The following is a 23,919-nucleotide window of genomic DNA, read 5'->3' on the forward strand; positions in this document are numbered from 1 at the left end:
ATGTTTCTTTTTGCCATCTGAAAATTTGGAAATTGTTACCTTGTCTGACTGCACTTTTTATTTTATTTTTATTTTATGTGTGTTTTCACCCTTCCATAATCTCCATCTCATAGATATGGGAATAGCCTCATTACATGCTTTTTATGAATAGGTTCATATTTTACTCTAAGCCAAAATGTGAGTTGGGTTTGTGAATCCAAGAACTATAGTTTATAAAGAGTATACTTTGATTTACTTTGAACTCAATTCATGTGGCTCATTCAATAAATCAGTTTCTTGTCCTTACCTCATTGTAAATAAAATCTATACAACGTCCCAAGGGGATATTTTTTTGAGTTAGATGGTGCAACATGTAGAGTTAAATACTTAGAAAAAAGTTATTTAGAAATCTTCAAATAAGGAAACATGCATACTTCAACAGGTTTTTCTTGTTATAATATGCTGTCTTATTCATCAAAATTCATTTCAGTATAGAAATTTCTGGCCCCTTTGCATTTGTGCATTGTACCTCCGCTACAATGTAAACATATACACAGAACTAGTTTAAATGATTTTTGAATTGTGTCAAGCTTACTCAACTATTAAATGCTATATCTTTAATAGTAACTGCTATCCTAAAATGGAAACAATTAGTGTATATAAACATTTTCTTGCTATTGCTCTGTATTTTTTTTTTAGTATTGCTAGAGTTTGAGTGATCTTTTTAATAGTTTTAGAAAGGAAAATAACAATTGTTGATTTGTCTTTTTTTAAAAGAAGTGGTTAGAAGATTGATGATGTTCTGGGAACAATCTGACAAATGTTTATTAATATTTCTTTTTAGCTTACAGTTGATTAGTAAGACTACAAAGATAGTCATATGTAGCATGTTGGCTAACATATTTTTAAGCACAGTGGGGGAGATTTGCTATGCATGCAAATTTTTTGCGAGCTATTTGATGCCCAGGATATCTCTATCAGGTCATCTACCATCCTTTTTAACATTGTGAAATCTGTTGTTCTTATTTCTACTATTTTATTCATGAGGAAAATCTATGAAGGAGGCCTTCAACCTGGAGGCTGAGGGAGAAAAGCGTAGAAGGATACAGCACTAATCTCAGAAGATACTACATGAACGATTCTATCTCTGTCTCAAATTAAGGTTTCTTACTGTGTGATGTCTGATTATTCTTCCAAATTTATTTATTTGTTTAAAAGACTTCTACGGCCTGCCCATCTTAAACACAATTTGAAACAATAAAGCAATAATTATAAAATCATAAACCACAAAGCCAAAAAATCATAACCTCAATCAGACCCTTGAGAGGCCCCACTACCAAGTCCCAATATCCTCACTTTAATTTAGTGTCTAAGAAAAAAGCCAGGTCTTGATGAGCTTCCAGAAAGGCTAAAAGGGTGGAGAGAGCTGCTGAATCACTGGAGGAGGTATTCCATAAAATACTGGTAGCTGAAGCCACAGAAAAGGCACGCTTCTGAGGTCCCACTTGATGGCAAAATATGAGGGAAGTGTCTAATCTAACCTGGTAGGACATGTAGATATTCCCAGTTTCACAAATAATTTCATCTTGTGCAATATAGGGCTTTAAAGGTGATAACCAGCACCCAGAAGGAAACTGGGAACCAGTGCAAACCTAGGAACACCCAACATGTTGTGCTGCCTTCTGGACCAGCTGTAGCTTCCAACTGCTCTCCAAGGGCAAGCCAATGTAAAGCGCATTGCAGTAATCCAAATGGGAAGTGAGTAAGCCATGAGTGACCGGAAAGGGCGTAACTGTTGCACAAAACAAATTTTTTGACAAGCACGCAATAAGTTTACTAAGCTTTAAAAAAAAAGGCCAAACATGTCTATTAGGAAAACAATCTATTTCAAAGAAGAAAATGGTTTTGGCCACCTATCCCTAAAGAATCATAGAGCTGAGAAAGGGAGCAATTTTTAGAGATAATCCTCAAATAACTAACCTAACTGAGCCTGGAATGATGCTTGTAAGTCATTACAGTTGTAAGTCAAGGCACCCACATGACCAGAAGTAATTTTCTAGTGGCAGAATCTGTGACAGTTGTTTAGTAAACGCTGCTGTGGTTAACCAAATCCATTCATTTGAAGGAGTGATTTTTGCCCAAAACTGACCCCAAAACCCCCAAGATAAATCATGGTCATGTGACTGTGAAGTGCTGCAACCGGTGGTAAAGTTGATCGCTCAACATGTGGTAGCACATTTATGGCAGCCAGGGGTGCTTGACTGGGCAAAAAACACTCGTTCTATCACCGTGATAACTTCAAACAGTTCTTTTATGACCAATAAGGACTACCTGTATCTCTGAGAGATAATGTAGAACTCCTATATGATAGGAAGAAATCCAACTACAGAAGTTGTGCGTGCTCCAGCACTGGAGGTTTTTAAAAAGAGGCTGGACAACCATTTGTCTGAAATGGTATAGGGTCTCCTGCTTAAGCAGAGGGTTGGACTAGAAGACCTCCAAGGTCCCTTCCAACTCTGTTATTCTGTTCTGTTCTGTTAAAGCTTTCACTGGCTTTTGTCTAGCCTGAACCAAACTGGACACGGATCCCAATAGGGCTGTGCAGCAAAGGAGAACGCCCCACCTGTTGAATTTCTCTCAGGCAAACGGATTGCTTGTAGAAACTGACAGGGATGGAAAAAAAGAAGGGCAAACCCCCTTGAGTAGCAGTTATTGGCAGGCCAGATCCAAAGGAAATGCTTCCAGTGAGTAAAGGGTATCCCTCCCACAACAGTTGAAATAGGACGTACCTAACTCCCGAGACACAGAAAGGCTGCTGACAGTTCTAGTCCAAGAGGAGATCTGGAGGGTGGCTCTAGCTGACCTGATGGCTTCAGACCGGATGTGTGGCTACCTGACAAGCTAACTTTGGCTCAGGGCATCTCTGAGAGGATGGAGTGGGGGAGGGGCAGGGGGAAGGCATTGGCGGCAAGGAAAGGAAGGCTGACAGCGTGAAATGCAAACATAGGCTAGCAGTGATGAAGGCTAAACCTGGCCAGAGAACTCAGGAAACAAGGCTGGAGTGAAGTGGGGAGGGGTGTGATGAGAAGGAGTTTCCTGGAGAGGCCAGAAAGAAATGCAGAAAGATAAACAGGCAAGAGAATGCAGGCGAAAGGAACTTATGCTGTTTCCTGGGCCAAACCCTAGAGGGCGCTGCTACGTTGACAACTCCTAGGGGTTTCAGCATCTTGGACACAGCAGCAAAAAAACATACTCAAGACCAAAGTCACTGTTGCTCCCACCCCCATGTTTTCCTCTAATCACAAAGCATTATTCATAATACCATACTTGAGAATATGCCAAGAACGCCTGGAGTCAGGACCAGATATTTGAAATGCAACACTGTGCCCCTAGGTGAGCATACCTATTTGACCATTCAAGGCTATGCATTACAGTGCTGCTTTCCATTAATCCATGCCAAATTTAGGGAAGTACAGTGCCCCCTCTGTTTCAGATAATCAAAATGTGTGAATGTAAGATATAAACAGATCCAAACTGAACTGGTGGGCTAGCAGGCCATATATGTTGTTAAATTGCATTTTTTAAATTGGAAAAAATATGTAAAATACCTGCAAAATTTAAAGTGGCCAAATTGAATATAATTTGGTTGGTGAAAGCAATCTATTAATCAATCAGTTAAAAATCAGAATCCATGAACACCGGCTGGCAGTCAAACGCCACGATCCCAAATCCTTAGTCTCTACCCACACCGAACAACACCAGTTCAATTGGAGCAAAACAAAAATCATCATCCACCTACCACTTGCCACCCTCATGAAGCCTTCATCGAAGTCTGGCACTTCACAAGCAGTTCCATCAACAGACATTGACCTACAATCAGCCTATGAACCCCTCAAAATCCAAATCAACCATACAGCTAACCAGAGGCTGCACCGACCCTCAATCAACTCACGCAAGCCCCATCTCCCCCCCAGCAGTTCACCTGCCAATGACCCTGACCAGATGTAACTTACCCATCAGAAGCCCCTCACTGATGACTCACCCCTGGCCCATCAAAAGACCCATCAGAAAACCCTCACTTGACACACCCACACCTGAAGCCTTATAAACAGAGAACACTGACGCGTCCCTCAAACTGTTACCTAGCCTGATAATGTTTGGAAACCAACCCACAGGCTCAGAGAATGAACCTTCACCCTCAGAGCAATCTATTTCCTATAAAATGTCTCAGAAGGCCAAAAGAAACCTTATTAATAAAGTTGGTGAATTTAGACACACCTTCTATTTTTCACCCAGCATGGTTGCTGGCACTGGTTTAGGAAAGACATTCAATCTGCCAGACATCAGCATATATGTTATATGTTTCTAAAATTCATTTAATGAAATATTGTTTATACACACACACACACACACATACATATATTGTATGCATTCACATACACTGTACACATACACACATCAAAATATTATATAAAATATTATACTGTATATGATATAAAACAAAATTATGAAGTATTTTATACAATATATATGCTATTATATTATATAATATATGCAGCATTGAGGTGCATGCATTTGATTCTAGGGTATTAAATGTTTTCTTAAAACTTTGTAAATGTTAAATGTTTTGAATATATAACTTATCTTAGTTCTAATGCTTATTTTTATTTTTATTTATTATTTATTTATTATTTATTATTAGATTTATATACCGCCCTTCTCCCGAAGGACTCAGGGTGGTGTACAGGGCAATTAAAATATAAAATACAAAAGTTAAAAATAAATTACATTAATTAGCCCTAACCAATAAATTAAGTTAAAAATAAACCCCAAACCCTTAGTCCAGGCCGGCCTGTTCAAATAGCCAGGTTTTCAGGTCACGGCGAAAAGAGCGAAGGTTGGGAGCCATCCGGAGCTCTACAGGCAGCTGATTCCAAAGGGCAGGCGCGGCCACAGAGAATGCTCTCCCCCTGGGGGCCGCCATCCGGCACTCCCTGACTGATGGCACCCTGAGGAGGCCCTCTCTGTGGGAGCGCACAGGACGAAGGGAAGTTGACGCCGGCAGCAGGTGTTCCCTTAAATAATCCGGACCCATGCCATTTAGGGCTTTATAGGTCATCACCAGCACCTTGAATCTCACCCGGAGGGCAACTGGGAGCCAATGCAGCTCACGGAGAAGAGGTGTCACATGAGAGTATCGGGAGACCCCCATCACAACTCGTGCGGCCGCATTCTGCACCAGCTGAAGCCTCCGAGTGGTCCTCAAGGGCAGCCCCATGTAGAGAGCATTGCAGTAGTCTATTCGAGAGGTCACGAGTGCATGAGTGACTGTACGTAGGGCATCTCGGTCCAGATAGGGCCGCAACTGGCGCACCAGTTTTTATTTTTTACTTTGGCGCTATTAAGTGTGAATCAAGTGCAAAACAGCTATTTAGAAGTGAAATTTCACTGACTTGTATTCACTGTGTTACATTCAGATGTAGAATGTAACAATTGTCTTTATGTTGCTGATCTGACCTTCACTTTCAGTCAGATATTGCTGCATTCTCTGCTCCAGTGCTGCATGTCTCAAAATGCATTATTCTTATGGATACAACAAATAAGTAAGATGGGATAATGGCAAGAAATTACGTGAGCATCTCTATTAAGGAATGCTGGACAGTCTGATTCCACTTCTTTCCATCAATATGTTGTGAAATATATGTACAAACGGAACTGCAGTTACGGTAAATGCTTCAGTATATCAGCTAAACGTTCTATATATGGTCCAATAATATCCCATGAATTTCAGCACAAGAGGATGCTTCAGATCCTCTGTATTAATGCCATCTAATGGATGGCTGGAAGCATGTCTTCTCTGTTGAGGCACTTCCCTACTGGAGCAGCATTTCTCCCCCCCCCCACACACACACACACTTAGGTTTGAACCCCAACCTTGCTGTCCTTTCATAAGGCATGAAACATCTGGCTTTTTCCCTGAGTGCTGGGCCAGGCTGCTGAGTAAGCCCATCTTAGTGCGATGATTGCAATGTTTTCTTCAGATACATTGCCTTTTTATTCTACTGCCTAGTAGCCTTCTAAAATTATGTGTTGTGTATGATTGATAGATAAATAAAATATTTGTACAGTGATTGTTTCCTTTTCCCTGTGCAAGAATACACCTGTTTAGAAATCTTAAATTTTCCTCAGCATGCGTTTACATTTCCCTTTTGTTCCTCAGTGACAATTCCTCTTTTGTAATATGATTAATGCCTTAACCAACACACCAAACTGGCTTTTTGCACTAACTGGGGTGTTTATTTTATTCCTTTTCTTCTCCGGTGTAAAATGTTAAGGACCAAATGCAACTCTGGAAAACGTTGAACCAGTAACTTGGCGGGAGACAGATTTGCAGTGTAGTTCCAGTTACTACATCTGCAAAGGAGAAACGGAAGAGCACACAAGCTCAGAAGCAGGAAAGCAAAATCTGTGGCCTTGTCCTGACATTCCTGGTGCTGACATCACTAGTCAGCAATAACCTCTGTTCTTGTTGACACAAGGAACTAACCCAAAGGGCTGTCTAGACATTGAGTTGACTGCCAACTTATTCACTAATATCTGAAAGTGCTCAGAGATCAACTTGGAGGCAAAAATGAGGGGAAAGGGAGAACTGAGAAAGGAAACGCCATTTCCCTTGTTTAATTTTTTTAAATGGATTTTATTCCCATTACTAAAACTGCTCCGCCTCCCTCATGCTCACCCTTTCTCTCTGCTGAGTATGGACAATAATTTGTGTTCGCCATTCTCTACTGGTTTATCACCACCGAGCCATGGCGGTGCAGTGGTTAGAATGCCGTATTGCAGGCTAATTCTGCTGACTGCTGACTGCCAGCAGTTTGGCAGTTTGAGTCTCATCAACTCAAGGTTGACTCAGCCTTCCATCCTTCAGAGGTTGGTAAAATGAGGACCCAGATTGTTGGGGGCAATAGGCTGACTCTGTAAACCACTTAGAGAAAGCTGTAAAGCACTGTTTAAGTACTATTGCTGCTTGAGACATCAACTATAATCCAGCTACACCTACTGCAATCATTGTAAGAGCAGATGGATTGAGACAGTCAGACATTCCAGAGTTGGGTGAAGCACCAAACAGGAAAGCAATATGGTATGTAGTATCTGGAAAATTTTGCTTATCGGTGTAAATTCGGAGCAACAATCACATAATGTGGAGTTTCTCTGAGTAAATGGCAATTTAATGTGATGTATGAATTCAATTTTAGAATCAAGCAGAGTACTGTGAAACGAGGGGTTGTTTATGAAATTCATAATTCTAAGGCAAAGTTTATTTCTTTAAACAACTGGAGCTGTAACAGGAAAATTAGCTATAAAAATACACTAGCTACTTACACCACCAGCACCCCCATAGACTATGTCAAGGAAAATTCAAGCCCCTATGAGGAACCTTGAACAAATTATTGTTAGATTCATGTTATTCTTCTAACTCTGGAGCAAAATCAGCTGGTGGTTTCAATTTTTAGGGAACTGGAAAGGTATTAAGTGAGAAGGACAAAATGTAAATACCTTGCCGGGAGGACACCTTGTTAATCAGCAATTCTAGAAATTATTTGGGGGTAGGGAAATGTGAAAAATGCTGAAGCATACAGACAGCAAGGAAGGAAGGTGCAAGAGATTTCCTGCTGGAAGAAAAGCTTTTAAAAACACTTGGAAGCCTACACCACCAGGAAGACGTTTTGACTGAGCTTGGCTACCCACTTGGCCCTACTGAGCATGTCAAGGAAATAGGGCCTTTCCGTCACTCTGTTTCTGAAATATCCTGCCAGCAGAAGAAATCCTTTGAGTGACTGGCCATAGATTATAATAGCTGTTGGGAATAAGCACATGGAGCTGCTAGGGCTGATATGGGCCCCAGGAAGAACGAGATGTTTCTGCAATCACTATAGGGCAGGGGTAGGCAACCTCGGAGCCGAGGTTGCCTACCCCTGCTATAGGGGAAAACAGTGTAGCTTGGAACTGAACCGATAGGAGAAATTTATAGTAAAAAGTGGAGCACAGTAGAACAGCGGCCCCCAACTTTTTTTCTACCAGGAATCAGTTTCTGAGAAATTGAATTTTACACAGACCGGAGGGGGTGATGGTGGCAGGATGGGGATGGTTTTGTACACTACCTAGTCCTAGAAGATCCTCATATGTGCAGATGAGGTTCCTAACAGGCCTTGGACTAGAACCGGTCTGCAACCCAGTGGTTGGGGACCACTGCATTACAAGAAACATGAAAGAACATATACAAATTCCACGCACTTTAATTTCTTCTTTTTTGCTAGTATGTGGCCTAAACTAAGCCAGTTGTGATTTATTGAACAAATCATGGTTAAATCATACCATAGGATAATGTTTGAACCAAATCCCTGTGGACTGCTAGTAACCTGATCAGTATAAAATTTCAAATCCCTGTGGACTGCTAGTAACCTGGATCAGTATAAAATAACTCTATGATTTATCTTCAGAAAAGATTTGTTGTGCTGAAGGAATTCTCTATTATACACAAATTTAAGTGAAAGAATCAAATATCAGACATTCTAAAATATGGTGCAAAATTTTCACAAGAACATTTATGAAACAGGTTTATCACCACCTGTTTCTTACGCAGAAGTTCCAATAAATCAAATTAATGGGATGAGGACAAAAGTGCAGTTATAAAGTCTTTCCACATGCAGTAATTTTTAATTGTTATTAAAAATTCAACCCTCTTGATCTTCAGTATATTCAAATCCTCCATCAAATCATGAAGTAACCTCTGTTTATTTGCTATGTTGATGAATAGAAATGCTTTTTCAAAATTTCACTTACAGTGGTGAAATTCTGGGCCTGGTCAGAATTTGAAGTTTCTCTGAAGTCTGTATTCCTGATAAGCATTGAGTTCTGAGCTCTCAGCCACCTATCTGAAAACTAAACAATACATCTCTTTTCCATTTCACATAATTATACTGCAATCCTTCAAGGAACTCTTTTAAATTCTTCTTTACAATACAGCTGCTACCTCCATTCAGTACTTGAATGTAATCTGCTTTGAATTTGGAGCAGGGGTGAAACTGTGAGTATGCAAATCACTTAATGAAAGGTTTGCTTAACTATTGTTCATTAATGGCTTCATACAACCTTCTAAACATTAAGCAGTGATTTACAAACCCTAGAGATATGAACTAGATCACTATATTTTTGAACTCCTAAAGCTTCAGTGACAAGGTTAATCCTAAAATATGCAAAGGTTGTACTCACTGGCATATAACTTACTTTATAATGGTATTTTTGTAATGTTAACCAGCTGTGTTCTTGTTTGGCTTATTCACTATAATAAACACAAATTATGGACACCCATTTAGAGTTGCTGTGCAAGACTTGTCCCAGTGGGAACGCAGGCCATTTCTTACTTCTCAAGAAGAAGAACTCTGTCATCCTTAGCCATTCTTTTTGGGATTCAGACGCCCAGGCCCTTTAGGTCTCTGTCACTCTTTTGTATATTCTCTCCCAGTCCTCAGTGCCCTTTTTATATTGTAGTGACCTGAACAGAACACAGTATGCCAGGTGTAGTCTAGCCAGTGGAGCAAAGAGCAGAGCTATGGCTTCCTATGATCTTGACACTATTGATGCAGCCCAAAATTCCATCGGCTCATTTGACAGCTTCGGCAGATTGCAAGCCCATGCTTAATCTGTAGTCTACAAAGAAATCCAGGATCTTCTTGCAATTAACTACTGCTAAGCCAGGCTCCACCCGTCTTGTACCTGTGCATCTGACTTTTCCTGCCTAAGTGCAGAACCTTAACATTTCTCACAATTAACTAATATTTTGCTAGATAGGGCTCGGTGTTCACGTCTATCAAAATACCTTTGAACGCTGAGCCTGTCTTCTGGAGTGTTAACAATCCACACCCCATCCCGGCATCGTAGGCAAATTTTATGACCATCCTTTTTATTCTGTGATAAGAATACTAAGCTCAGGACAGAATCTGGAGGTATTCCACTGCATTCCTCCATGTGGACACAGACTCATTAAAGTCTCCACGTTGTTGAACCAACTATGAATCCATCTGGTTGTAGGACCCTCATTATTCCAGTTTATCAAGAAGGAGGCTGTAGTTTATCAAATGCCTTACTGAAGTTTAAGTACACTACGACCACAGCATTTCCTTAGTTAACTAATATAGTCACATTGTCAAAGACAGTAAGTAATAAGATTTGTCCGGCACAACCCATTTTTTAAAAAATCCATGTTGATTTCTGGTGATAACCCTATTCTTTCCTATGTGTTTGCAAGCCTATTGCTTGATTATTTTTTTCTACGATTTTTCCAGGTATTGATGCTTATTGGGTCCACTTTTTCCCCCTTTGTAAAATGTTGGAACACTCCTGGCTCTTCTCCAGTCTCAGGATTTCTCAATAATTTTAATCAGTTGCTGAGATGACTCCAGCAGTTCCTTCAACATCTGGGATATAATCCATCTGATCCAGTATACTGAATTCACTTAGAGCAATAAGATGTCCTTTCACCAATTCCTTACCTATTATGATCAGCATTTTTCTTCTGCTCTCCATAATGTCGCTTCCGATAAGCTGGATTACTTTTTTTCCCCTTTTGTGAACAGTACATACAGTGCAAGATAAGAATGAAGTAGTTCACTTTTTTTTCTTTGTTGCCTTGTCACCATCTTGCCAACTTTTCCCAGGTGGACCACCTTGATTTTCCTCCTGTTCTGGATATACCAAAACAACCTTTAAAAAAGAAAAGAAAAGGAAGAATTGGCATTCACAGCAAACCTTTGCTCATGTTCAGCCTTACTCTTTCTGACGCCTTCCTTGCAAATTTAGGCTATTTCCTGATATATTGCCTTTCCGTTTTTCAAATCTGTCTTTTTTGTTTCTTAGTTTATTAGAAAACTCTTGATACAACCGTGCAGGTTTCATCAGGTGTCATTTTTCTCCTCTTTCTTATTGATGATGTTTGCATTTTAATGAAAACAAAATTTTCTCAACAATACAATTTTTTGAGCCAGTGGTTCATCTTCAGAAACCTCCATCCTTGGACCATGACCCTTACTTGGAAGTATGGCTGAAAATGCCACCAGTGCTCTCCTACCTTCACCCTTGTAGTCTGTAGATAAACCTCCTCCATCTTTTCTGGCAGTGCCATTTGTTTCAACATGAAACAGGAGAAATAGATACTGATCAGTAGGGCTGCTTAAACAGTAGGTCTGTTTCTCTGAGCTGTGATTCACCCATCACCATTATATGTCTTTTCCTTGATTCTGTGGCAGTCCAATCTCTTTACTTTTAATAGGATGCTGAGTGAAATCTCTTCTCTAGAAATAGGTGAGTCTTCCTCCAGTCAGAGGGCTTGAAACGGGTTGTGCAATTCCATTGACAGGGACCTTCTCCTAGTTTTCTTGTTCTTCCGAGAAACATGCTGCGATTCTTCCTCCTTCAAGGTAATGTCTTCCTTCCTATGATGTTTTCTTGAGACGTCCTTTTCCCTTGTCCAGAAACCTCACACCTTCCCTGATAAATCTGAGTGTGGCCAAGTGGGCTTCCTGCCTCTCTGTCCTCCAGCAACACAGTAACTTTGCACTTGGTGCAGACGTAGTTGGCATCTTCCTCAGGCAGAAACACAAAGATGGCAAATACCTTGCAGGTTGCCATGTTATTTTTTTCCTTCTTTGTGTCTACATGCCTCTCGGGGGTTGTGCAGTCCCCAAAAGGTCTTCCCTTCTTTAAGTTTTTAAATGTTGTTAGGGGCATGAGCTGCTACCTTGAGCTGATGAGACAAAGTCTTCCTTAATGACCCTCTACTCACTTCCCAGAATGTCCCAGGCCTAGACAAATTTTCCCAACATTTCCTTTCTGTTTTATTGGTTCATGAATAGAGACATCGGATGGGAAGAGGTCAGCTATGAGGGGAAGAAAGGTCTATCAGTGGAAATGATATATTCTTAAAATCCTTCCCCTGGAAAGGGAAGCAATTGGTGCTTATTTTCCCAGGAGGGGTAAAAAAAAAAGAAGGGGCGGAATCCACCCATTGGAGGTGGTGGTAAGCACAATGTGGATCAAATAGCAAAAAAATCGATTGGGATCTGGAAAGAGAGTAATTCTGCCACCTTTATTTCCGGTCAGTTAAGCAACTTAAAACTGCCACTTAGAAAATGTGTAACTGCAGGGGAATGCCAGTGCATGTCTTAGTAAAAGTCGTATTACAATTTGTCAGAACAGCAAGAACCCTTTCTACTATATATTGCTGCAATCAGGTAACAAATATTGTATAATAAGGATTGAGTAAAGTAGTGATTGAGAGCCTTTTTAGTACAGTGGTTAAGATACCAGCTAGAAACCAGAAAACCATGAGTTCTAATCCTCCCTTAGGCACAAAGCCAGCTGGGTGAACTTGGGCCAGACATTCTGTCAGTCCTAGGAAGCAGGCAATGGCATATCACATCTAAAATCTTGCCAAGAAACCTGCAGGAATTTTTCCAGGCAGCTCCAAGGAACCAAAATTGACTCAAAGGCACCCGTCCCTCCCTCCCCCCCCCAAAAAAAAGTAGGGATTACATCCCAGGCTTATAATACAGTAGTAATAGTCACTGCAGAATATATGCTGAATCAGCAACATCTGTTAATTGAAGAATGCTGGCAACAGGGATATTTAAATAATGACAAACTATAGTTTGTAAAAGATCCCTTGCTTGCAGTTTTCCCTTTAAATAACCATAAAATGGAAGATCAAAGATAGGAGAAACCAATACATAAGAAATACAGGTTTCCAAAAATAGAGCGTGAGCAGCTGTGGAATTCTGCTTTTTTTTTCAGTATCCCATCAACTCACTTCTGTTGATTTTAATATCCTGCTGCTGCCAGTTCTTACCTTGAAAAAACAAGGATAGCTGAGACTGCAGCATGATTTTTTAATTATGGCAATTCTTTCTTCATGTTAACTCTGCAAATATTAGAAAATTAGAATCATATATGCACTTTTGGATATCTGTGTCTCTAGTAAAGATCCCACACATTGGGATTTTTACTAGAGACACAGACTATCTACACATCCATCAGTAATGTTCAATAATAGAGATTGTTGCCAGAATCTACTCTTAGGAGGGAGGAATTGGGCTTAGCCAATTTACACACAAGTCATAAGTGCAACCCAATGGGGTCAATTTTTTCAAGAACTTTTTATAACAAGATTAAATATAAAAAGAAGGTTAAGGGGAACTGGAGGCATAAGGCAATGTAGGGGGTTAACCTGCAGTTTTCTTTACAACACTAGCATTCACTTGATGATCATTGCAAAAAAAAGTAAACCTGGTCATGTGAATGCCTCAATTCATGACCATCATGATTTATGATGAAAAGTCAGGGCTTCATTACTGTCATAAGTTGAGAACTACCTATAGACTACCTATAGGTACCCATTAACTGAAAAATTATCACAAAAACAAATTGTCTCATTCTTGACTGTACTTATTGCTTATTCTAAGTTTCATGCATAGTAATTGTGTAGCATAAGCTCAATGATTTTTAATTTCCTAGATTCTAGCTGAATGTAATGGCTAATGACTCCAGGCTGGAAACCACTATGTTCTTGTTCTGCCCTAGGCACAAAGCCAGTTTAGTGATTTTGGGCCAGTCATTCTCTCTCTCTGCCCTAGGAAAAAAACAGTGGCAAACATCTAATTTTAAAAAAATCTGCAGGGTCTTCTTGGGGCAGATTCCAGGAATCAAGACTGATTTTTTTTTTAAAAAAAAGGAAAGTTTTCACATTGTTAAAGTGATTATTCTGCTCATGAGATATTTTTTTATTAACCCGGTCTATCATTTCTCATGAACTTTTTGCGTGGGGCTTCACACAAATTTGGGGAGGAGTGGGGGGAAGCTTTGTATGTTGTGCTTAGGCATAAGGTCATGTACCTTGACACTAAGATAACCTTCTTCAGCCTGGCAACATAGATCCACCAGACTATTCCCATCCATCCTACGTGCTCTTGTTGGGTGGAATAAGAGGGATTGTAATCAAAGAAATTTGAAGTGCCCTCTATTGGGGAAGTCTCTTTTACAATATTGCTGTCACTTTAAAGCTAAGATGATCTCCAAATCCAGCACCTATATGACATTACTTTAAAACTTGGATACTCTAAAACTAGGGGTGTCAAACTGGTGGCCTGTGGGCCGGATGCATCACGTGCAAGCCACACCCATCTTGGCTCTGCAAAGGCAAAAAACATTGCAATACATCACAATATGTCACGTGACGTGATTGAGTTTGATACCCGTGCTCTAAACCAAAGGTGCATAAGTTACACGTTGCTTAGTGATATAAATTAACCTGCGCTCCACCATCATAACTTTATAGTCAGAATGGCAAACATGCACTCAATAAATATTTATATTGAAATTGCACTTTGGATTTGATCTCCAAATGTTCAGAGATGTTTTGAGGAAACATCTATTTTGGGGAAATAGAAATGCAATAACTATTGGCAACACTTTAAATTTGCCATTTTTCAGGGATACACATACATGGAGAGATAAAATCTGGACTTTCTTCACTATGCTACACTAAATTTCCTTCTAAGATGTTTTCAGACCTTCACATCTCTACTCTGAGCTGACTGCTTCTCACTCAGTTGAAAAGTCACATTTACAGTCTGTTTCTCAACCTTAGCCATTTTAATAGGTTTGGCTTTCAACTCTCAGAATTCTAGATGCTTGCTGGAAGTTGGAAGTTAATATGGCTAAGGTTGAGAAACCCCAGATGCAAGTGGCAATGTATGGTTACCTCCAGCACTCTGTCCTTTTCCTGACATTCCCCACAGGCTCCTGTGATTTCTGACTTGAGTCTATTCTGATGGAAACTAATTGATGTTAATAACATCCAAGGAAAACTGGATCTTAACAAACAGGGAAGGGTTCTTTGAACTCACACATGTGAGAAAGACAGTAAATAAAAGCCTCAGGACCAGACTCACTTGTTAAATATTCAGAAGATGAGTTTGTATTGGAAAAAGGTTCATATGAACTTACGCCAGGAACTTAAATGTAATGGGTGCTTTTCCTTCTAGCTGTTGCATCTAGTAAGGAAACTAGATACTGGGGAACATACGTCTTTGAAATACTTGTCCCTTTTGCAGCTGTAAAGGAAGAAACTATATAGAGCTAAACGACAGGAGAGAGTTCTAAGCTAAACCCTCAATGCTACGCTTGTTTACACTCTTCTCCTTCCTCTTTGTTACCCCCCTCTCCACCCAAATGGCACATGGTGTATTCCAATAGAGAGTTTGTTCCTTTTCCTGTTGTACTTTTGGAAAGCATTAGACAGGATACATCTGCAGGAATCCTAGAGCCTAAACCTGCACATGCTATCATGATGTTGTTGACTAACAGGTCATAAAAGCAGAGAGAGGGAAGAGGCAGAGGGAGAGGGAGAGATAAATATATTTCTTTGTTACTTTGCATCCTTCCTTGTGTCCACACCCAGTTCCGTATCTGACAAGCATCTCCGTAGTAACCTATCTCATTATCTCTCAGAACAGAATGGAGGGACACTTATTTCAGTCAGCATCCATTGTTTTTCATGGTCTGCCTTTAGTTAAAGGAAGCAAGAAGTGGTGAAACAGCTTTTACAGCCAGTCCTGTAAATGCTTGAAGCTGAGTCGATCAAGGACATGGAACCTGCTTGATATCAAGAGGAAATAGTTTATTAGGTTTGGGAGGTGTATTCCAAAATGGAAACAAAACAAAAATTGATGCTCACTTTCAAGTTCCACATCCGATGAGAAAAAAGAGAATGTAAATATATATTCATATATATTTCAGTTGCCTTTCTGAACACATTTTCTGAGCTATTTTTTAAAAGGGGTAGAAAAACCAAAATCTGTTCTGTTAGAAGAAAGTTGTGAACACTTGTCTCATTGTTTTTCTGATCTAATTCTTCTCTTAAGGAGTATTACTACAGAAGCCATTGCAGCAAAACTGGGAAATATATGAAGGGCACAGACCTGTCAATTGTATAAATGAGTGCAGGAAGGAAGACATTAATCCAGCCTTATATAAGAGGAAACAGGTCATCACAAAATTATTTTTCACAATATTTTATTATATTAAAGTACCATGACAGCCAGTATGATGCAGTAGTAGTCAGAGGCTCATATTCAGAACAGGAAGACTGATGTTTTCCACCACAGAAGCTGACTGGGTAACATTACTCTTAGCCCAACTTACATCCCAGCATTGTTGTGGAGAGAAATCAAGGATGGAGTATTATGTAGGCATCTTGAAGTCCTGAATAAAGGGCAAGATGCAATTCTAATACTATAATAAATACTATCCTTTCTGCATTCCCTATTGAAGTTTATTTACAAATTTCCATATGCATTTCCACTCTGAAAATTTATATTGTTATCCAACTATTGCTGTGACAATATGTCTCTTAAGAAGACTGCAATGGCAAAAATGGTCACGGTTAAGCATTTACTTTGGCATAATCAACTACCCAAAGTTCTGACTCTTCTGGACCAGGAGTCCCCAACCCCCGGTCCATGGACCGGTACCAAGCCACAGCATGCCCACAATCGGTCTGCACAAACAATCAAAGTCCTATCTGTGGGAGGCAGGCAGCACACAAAACCACGCACTCTCCGGTCTGCAGAAAAACCTTTCTCCACAGAACCGGTCCCTGGTGCCCAAAAGGTTGGGGACCTCTGTTCTAGACATCACAATTGGTCCCCAAGTGAAGAAAATATCTCCAGAGCAGTATATTAGGAGTGGAGATTGGTATTCAGAATGAATTGGAAATACTTTGATTTAAAAATACTATATTTTCAAGGGATTTCTAAAAAATGTTTTCATTTATTTTCATTGCTAAGAATGCATTTTTGTACGACATCCAAAGGTTTGGTCTCTTTTCTTCTAAGACTTGTTAAGTGATAGCTGCAGGGATAAAGTGATACTTAACCCTTTCATTTGTATAGCTATCCTCTCTCTCTCTCTCTCTCTCTCTCTCTCTCTCTCTCTCATATTGGGAGTTTGAAATAGCTTTTTTCTCTTATTTGCATTTCTATCTCAACCAGGAATTAAGGGAAGGATTTTCTGTGCACTAAACTAGTTTGTTGGACTCTCAGAGTTTACATGTGGTTAGTGAAAGGGTTTAGAAGTGTTCACCCTCAGCTTGCTCAGCAGACAAGTTTCTGAATACAGAAGCCAACATTTTGCTCTATAAACAATAGAGCAACATTATTGTGCTTAAAGTTTCCTTTTCTAGTTTCAGAAGTTTGGCTTGGGTAGGGCTTTTACTATTGATGCAACCAATGAAAAATAGAAGTTAATTATAAACACCCTATATTTTTATCCTGAAGAACTTTAAAAGCAGGGTGAAAATTTAAAATCTTGTTAGCAATTTAAAATTTACACAAATATGAGCTGTCACCGGTGTGACTACTGCCTGTCGATGGCCTTCAGGATAGGCTGACACAGGAAATAAAGATTTGTCCCATGTTTGGGGCCTAGCAAGGTAATCTAAAAAATAGTTAACAAGCATTTGTCATATATATGTGTGTGTATATATATGTGTGTGTGTGTGTGTATCTTTGGTCATTTGGGTTTTTTCCCGCGTAGAATTGAAGGTGTAGGAGCAACGTTTCGACGGAATCCCATCCGTCATCCTCAGGCTGGTGGCTTCAGCTTCCTTCTTCTGGGAGAAGCATGTGGTAGTGGCTGTTTGTTTGTTTGTTTGTTCCGTTGAAACGTTGCTCCTACACCTTCAATTCTATGCGGGGAAAAAACCCGAATGACCAAAGATCCATATACAAACACCCGCGAAAACCTCAGAAAACACACACACACACACACACACACACACATACATACACACATACACATAGTGATTTTCTTTTTTCACTGTCATAATAATCTAATTTAATCTAATCTCCACTGCAAGATTCATAGACCTATGAGCATATGTATGGATGCACATGATGTACGTGTACATCTATATGTTGCAGGATCTGTCATCAGTATACAATTCATGTCTATTTCATGAAATCAATTATGATTTCAGTATTTAAAAAAAAAAATTAACAGCCTTATACTGACCACTGGCAGAATATTATAGCTGGCAAATGAATTCATTCTGAAGTGCATTTAATTTATTTATTTAATTAGTCAGCTTTTAAGTCTGTCCCCTCAGAAACAATTCTCTCAAATTAAACACTGTAAAAAAAATCAACATTAAAAGATTACTGTTTGGAGGATAAAAAACAATGTCAAACCTTTGATCTTTCTTTAGCTAATGACTTAGCCTAAGCTAGTTTTAAGATTTTCTCTGGTATTCTTCCTCTGAAAGAGGCAGTGATTTCATTCAGTAGCCCTCCTCTTCCTAGCAAGTGATAGTATTCCTTTTATAGTTGCAATTACAGTACAAATAAATATAGGTTTCGGCAAAGTATGGCTTTCCAGATGTTATTGCACTCCACTTTCCAGCAGCCGGAGTCAGCATAGCTAGTGTTGATGGATACTGAAAGATGTAATTAACATCTGTTAGGCTTTAGGTGTCTTTCGATCCATGGATTCAGCCTTTGTGTTTGGTCCAGAAAGTTATAAAATTCTTGGTCCAGAATTTCTGCTTTCCCTAACATATGTCAGTAGAGGTATTTTCTGAAAATGTCTACATGCTCAAGTTTGTGATAATTTTTAATGAGGATCAAAAGAATAAACCATGCATCTGCTCACAGGAAACACTAGATTTAGGCTGCTTCCAGGTAAATACATTGTGCAAGTGCTTCATCTTTTCCTCGGCATATTTATGGGGGAAAAAAGATGAAAGAAAAGGTGGGAAAGTGCAGGAGAGTTATAAAGACAACATCTGGATTCTCTTACAACATTCTGCAAAGGAGGCAGGGAGATTACACAATATCATCTGGATATTCTCTTCATGTAGTTAATTCAAAAGTTAATTCATCTCACAACATACCGATAGTTTTCAGATGGACCCATTGGAAGCTCTCAGATGAAAAGAAAAATGGTTTAATCTTCCCATGATGTAATCAGTGTCTAATCAAAAAGAGACTTCTGCTTAACAGCCCATGTTAGCTGTCAGCTGTCTGCTTGTATGCAGTGCTGTGCCACAGGAAGTCAAACTGGTCTGTCCTATGCTGTAGCTAGATCAGCTGAAATTATTAACATTAATACTTTTTATAGCATGCTTGATTCACATTTTAAGTCAGATAGGCTTCTGAGGATATTTCCACATCACAACTTCCTGTGCTCCAAATTTAATAGTATTAAGTACAACTAGTCAGGAAAAATGAATTCTTGTGACATTTATATTTGTTGTTACATTTATATTGCACTGCAAGCAGCTTACTCTCTTCTCTTAAGGCAATGGACAGACTGGGGTCCATGTAGCTTTATTAACAGTGTCATTTGTTTTTATATCACTCTTTAGTTCCCCTAGACAAATTGGCATCCCTTGTGACAATCTAAGCTCAAATATTTCAACTGGTATTTGCTCTCTATGAGTCCTAGTCAATTACCAATCAAGTACCTAAACTACAGCAATCTGCAAATGTCCTAGTATTTGGCTTTAATGTATCTCAAGTATTTCTACCTCCTTTAACAGACTGTTGGTTTGCTCCTTTTGGGAAGTCAACTTCAACCTTGATTCTAAATGCCTTGAACAAAGGATTAAAAAAAGAATAGCTAGCCAACACTGTAACCATCCAGGAAGTGTCTGCCTCCTTCCTACCATTTCATATTCTTTTAGCCGCTGCTACTGCTGTCATTATTACTGCAATACTCAACATTTACTACAAGAAAAACTTCGTTGAGAGATGAGTAGGTCAGTCAGAAAAGGCATGTAAGATTGATGATGTATCTATAGAAAGTGGATCAACATTAATTAAATAGCTTTGATTTTAATACCATTGTTGTATGTGTACACACACACATACATACATACATATTACATTTCTCACTAATGCAGACATGTCAAACACAAGGCCCGGGGGCCGGATCCGGCCCGCGAAGTGGTTTCATGTGGCCCGCGAAGCCATCCTGGAAACAGTGAGGGAACAGCCCCCACTGCCTTGGCCCTGGCCCAGAGACCCTCCTTCTGCCAGAGACACTCAGATCTGTCCCACTCCTGCCCAGGCCCCCATAGGCACCCTTGATGCAAATGATGTAGAGCTGGCCATGCCCACCCAGTAGGCCATACGCACTCTAGCCACGCCCACCCAGTAGGCCATGCCCACCCAGGCCACACCCACCTGGCCCCTTGAGGGCAACCGCAATGCTGATGCGGCCCTCAATGAAATTGAGTTTGACACCCCTGCACTAATGTATGGGATTCTAGTTTCCAAATAAATAAATGCACTTTATTTTGCTTCTCAGAAATATCTTAAATTATTTTTCCAGATTGCAATTCATTTTGATTTTGGGTAGAGACAGGAACTGTATTTTTCTTTGACGTTGCTGTTCCATCAACTTCCATTTTCATACATGCAAGCATACTCTGGCCAAAAAGTGCAAATATTTAAAGTTCTTTTGGCCATGGCGTAATTGACAATTTATTTATTTATTTATTTATTATATTTATAAATATTACATTATTTTATCCCCATTTAAAAGTTTTGATCTTCCAGAACTTTTAATATCAGGCTGTTTCATTCTCATGAATTTTCCTTGCTAGAAAGAAGGAATTTTTTTTAGTACCTTATGTGTTTTCCAACACAGAAGCCACAATACCCTTGTATATAAAGACAGGACTCTATTTTCTGCTCAAACGGTATTTTGTAATCTGGTCTTTAGAGTTCAGAGCAGATTAGCAGATTAATTGTCTTTAAATTTGAGTGATTTGTTTCCTGTAAAAATGCAGATATCTTCACAGAGATCTTTGATTGCATGGAGAATTGTAACCATAATCAGGCAACTATGATTATAGCCTGCCTCCATACTTTCTCTAACAGCATGAGGCAGTCAGAGGCAAAGAGCAGAATTAGGTGATTCATTTTCTTCTTTGATTCCATTTGCCAAAGGTCTAAAACACAGGTGTCAAACTCGCCACGTCACATAACATATTGTGACGTATCACAACTTTTTTTGCATTGCCGGAGATGGGTGGGCACGGCCTCCACATGACGCAACGAGCCCATGAGCCAGCAGTTTTACACCCCTGGCCTAAAAGAACTAATTTATTAAGAGCATTCTAGGACCATAACATGTGTGATACAGTATTACAGGGCTGACAGAATATATTTATAAAAACAAACAGAGTTTGAGAAAACGGCTTAGTAACCTTTCCACTGATGAGAGAAGAATATAGTTGGGTTCACACATGATAGCTGGGAATGTTTAACCTAACTGTTAAACAAGCCAAAATTAGTCAAATGCATAGGCATGTAGGTATAGTTATATTGTAAACAATAAGTCAAATTGGTTTATTAATCACAGTGACTGCAATTACAAAATACACTAAATCAAATCCACACTATTCACACATAGAAATATAGGATCCCTGATATTGGTACTTGGCATTGTGGGGTCATATTGAGGCAAGATTTCTGCTATTATTAGAGTACTTAAGATATTTCTGCCATCTATAATAGTAAACTAGTCATCAAACATTAAATATATTAAAGTTTATTATAAGATAAAATTACAAAAAGAAGTAAAAGTTAGAAAGATTTTAAAAAGAAAGAAGGGTGCAAAGAGAATAAAAGAAAAAAGTAGTGACTTCCAACTCTTTTCAATGCAGTAGAATTAAAAATATATATAACCTCAACCTTTTGTTTTGCATTTCTAAACATTTTAGGCTATTTCTATAATGACAAAATCATTCTAATAATCAAAACCTGGACTCAAAGTTTTATTTTTTTTCAGTTTCAAGCAAAAAGTCCAGAAACGGTTTCCAAATAGAAACCAAACTAGATAAATTCTTCTGTTTAATTAAAACAATCAGTTGTCTTTACCATCCATTCTTCCATTGTGGGAATTAATGTGTCTTTCCATCTTTGTGCATAAAAAGATTCTTTAGTCATCAAATATTCTGAGTGACTGTCATTTGAAACAAATATCTATCCCCCCTTACACTTTGTGTATCTGTGTGCCAAAAAGAAAAAAACTCGCAAGAATGTGCACAATTTGTGGGTGTTTTATTCAGTCAACCTGATGCTGCTTGTATTTTATAATAGTTCTACATAAAACTTTTTCATGATATGTGGCAGCATCTGGCCTATTCTGCCTGGACTCAGAAGCTGAGGCATATGAGGCCTGGTCAAAATGAAGCCATTCCATGACGTGTGTGATAGAGCTGATACCAATGTATCAGTAATGTATTCATATTTACTAACAGTAAATACTAATGTTAAAGAGTACATTATTGGATAATCTATTTAGATAGTATCGTGAATTTTTATATATATATATTTATTTCTCTCCCCAGATCTGGTTAGTGGCTATTCTATGACACCACCCATTCTCAGTATCACAGAAGAGGAATATATTATCAATGCTAAGGAGACCTTAAATATTACTTGCAGGTAAGAGTCAAATAAGAATGTTTTTCATGTGGCTTCATCTGTGGGTGATGTGGTCATTTTTTTTCTCAAAGAGTATTCATAGGCATTTGAAACGGTAGAGATCTCGTTACCTTTAGCACTGCTGAAAAGACTGAATATAAATTGATTTGTTAGGAATACCTGAAATAGACTTGTAATTTGGACTGCCATATCTGTCTGCAAAACTGAGGCAGCAAGGAGATATAGACAGTGTTAATTTTACTGAAATTTCCATGCAAATAACTCTTTTTGAACACTGCATAGATTCAAAGCATAATGATAGAATAACAGGGAAAGTTACATATGTAGGAGAGAGGGAGGGAACACATGTATTCGTGTTTCGAACAAAATTTGGCACTTTGAGTAAAACAAAGAATAACATTTTGTAGTTCACTATAGCATTTTATAATGAAGATATATGGATTGGCCTTCCACTTGAGAAAACCTGGATTCTTAATGTGCATAGCACACTGACCTGCCAGATTTTTGTCATGTCAAGGCATCTAAAACTGTATATACTGTATCTGAATTTTAGAGTTTGTCAGCATAGTCATGACCTGTTTATTAGCAAGAACTACATACATACTTGCTCTGTTTTTTTAAAAAATTATGAATTGTTCAATAAGAGACTTCTTGTGCAGTATGGGTATAGTATTAACACTGATTAGTTCCTGCTTTAGACAAGCCTAAAAATCAGAGTTCATCAGAGTATATACATAATTAGTTACCAAATGGTGGTCATGCAGTTACATTGTATTAGGAAGTTTGGATGGACATCAGCAAAAGTAAAGCAACATTTTTTATCCCCTGACCGAGCAAACCCTTTTATTTTATATTTCCTCCAAAGAAGAGAAAACATTTATATGAACATATTTTTAGTCCAAATTGCATTAAGCAATAATTTACATGACAAAGTCTCAGAGGACACAGGAAAGTTTCTAATTTCCAGTCTGGAATCTCATACGAAAAGTTGCTATTGCCAAAGTAAAGAGGCTGATATGTTCTCTAAATCTTCTCAAAGAGCATCGCCACTCCCTTTGTTTTGATCCAGTTCATCCAGAGATAATAACCTGATATGCTCGGATCAAGACAAAATTAAAATATGATTACATTGTGCTTCCAAACTATAAATTTGCTGAGAAAGAATTATTTATGCCCATGAGGTCTTGCCTCCTACAAAGTTCAGATCCCCTGTTCTCTAAACACTTACAGAAGAATCATCTATTTTTTGTATCCCCAGCCTGAGATTTTTGTGCAGTGCATACTGAAGCTTTGTGAAGTGCCACATATAAACATCTCTTTACTCCCAAAACATTCTAGAATGGTATAACTAGAAGACCTCCAAGATCCCTTC

The 23,919-nt window shown here is 38.9% G+C and overlaps 1 protein-coding gene across 1 annotated transcript in view; it reads left to right on the top strand.

Annotated features, from left to right (window-relative positions):
- FLT4 (fms related receptor tyrosine kinase 4) overlaps positions 1–23,919 on the top strand; it is a 114,668-nt gene that overhangs the window by 17,463 nt on the left and 73,286 nt on the right. Inside the window, exon 2 of the mRNA XM_083352287.1 lies at positions 22,451–22,547. Within this exon, the coding sequence (XP_083208413.1) occupies positions 22,451–22,547 (97 nt within the window). The remainder of the gene's footprint in view (positions 1–22,450; positions 22,548–23,919) is intronic.

This window comes from Vipera ursinii (genome assembly GCF_947247035.1).
Source record: "Vipera ursinii genome assembly, chromosome: 2".
Classification (NCBI taxonomy): Eukaryota; Metazoa; Chordata; class Lepidosauria; order Squamata; family Viperidae; genus Vipera; species Vipera ursinii.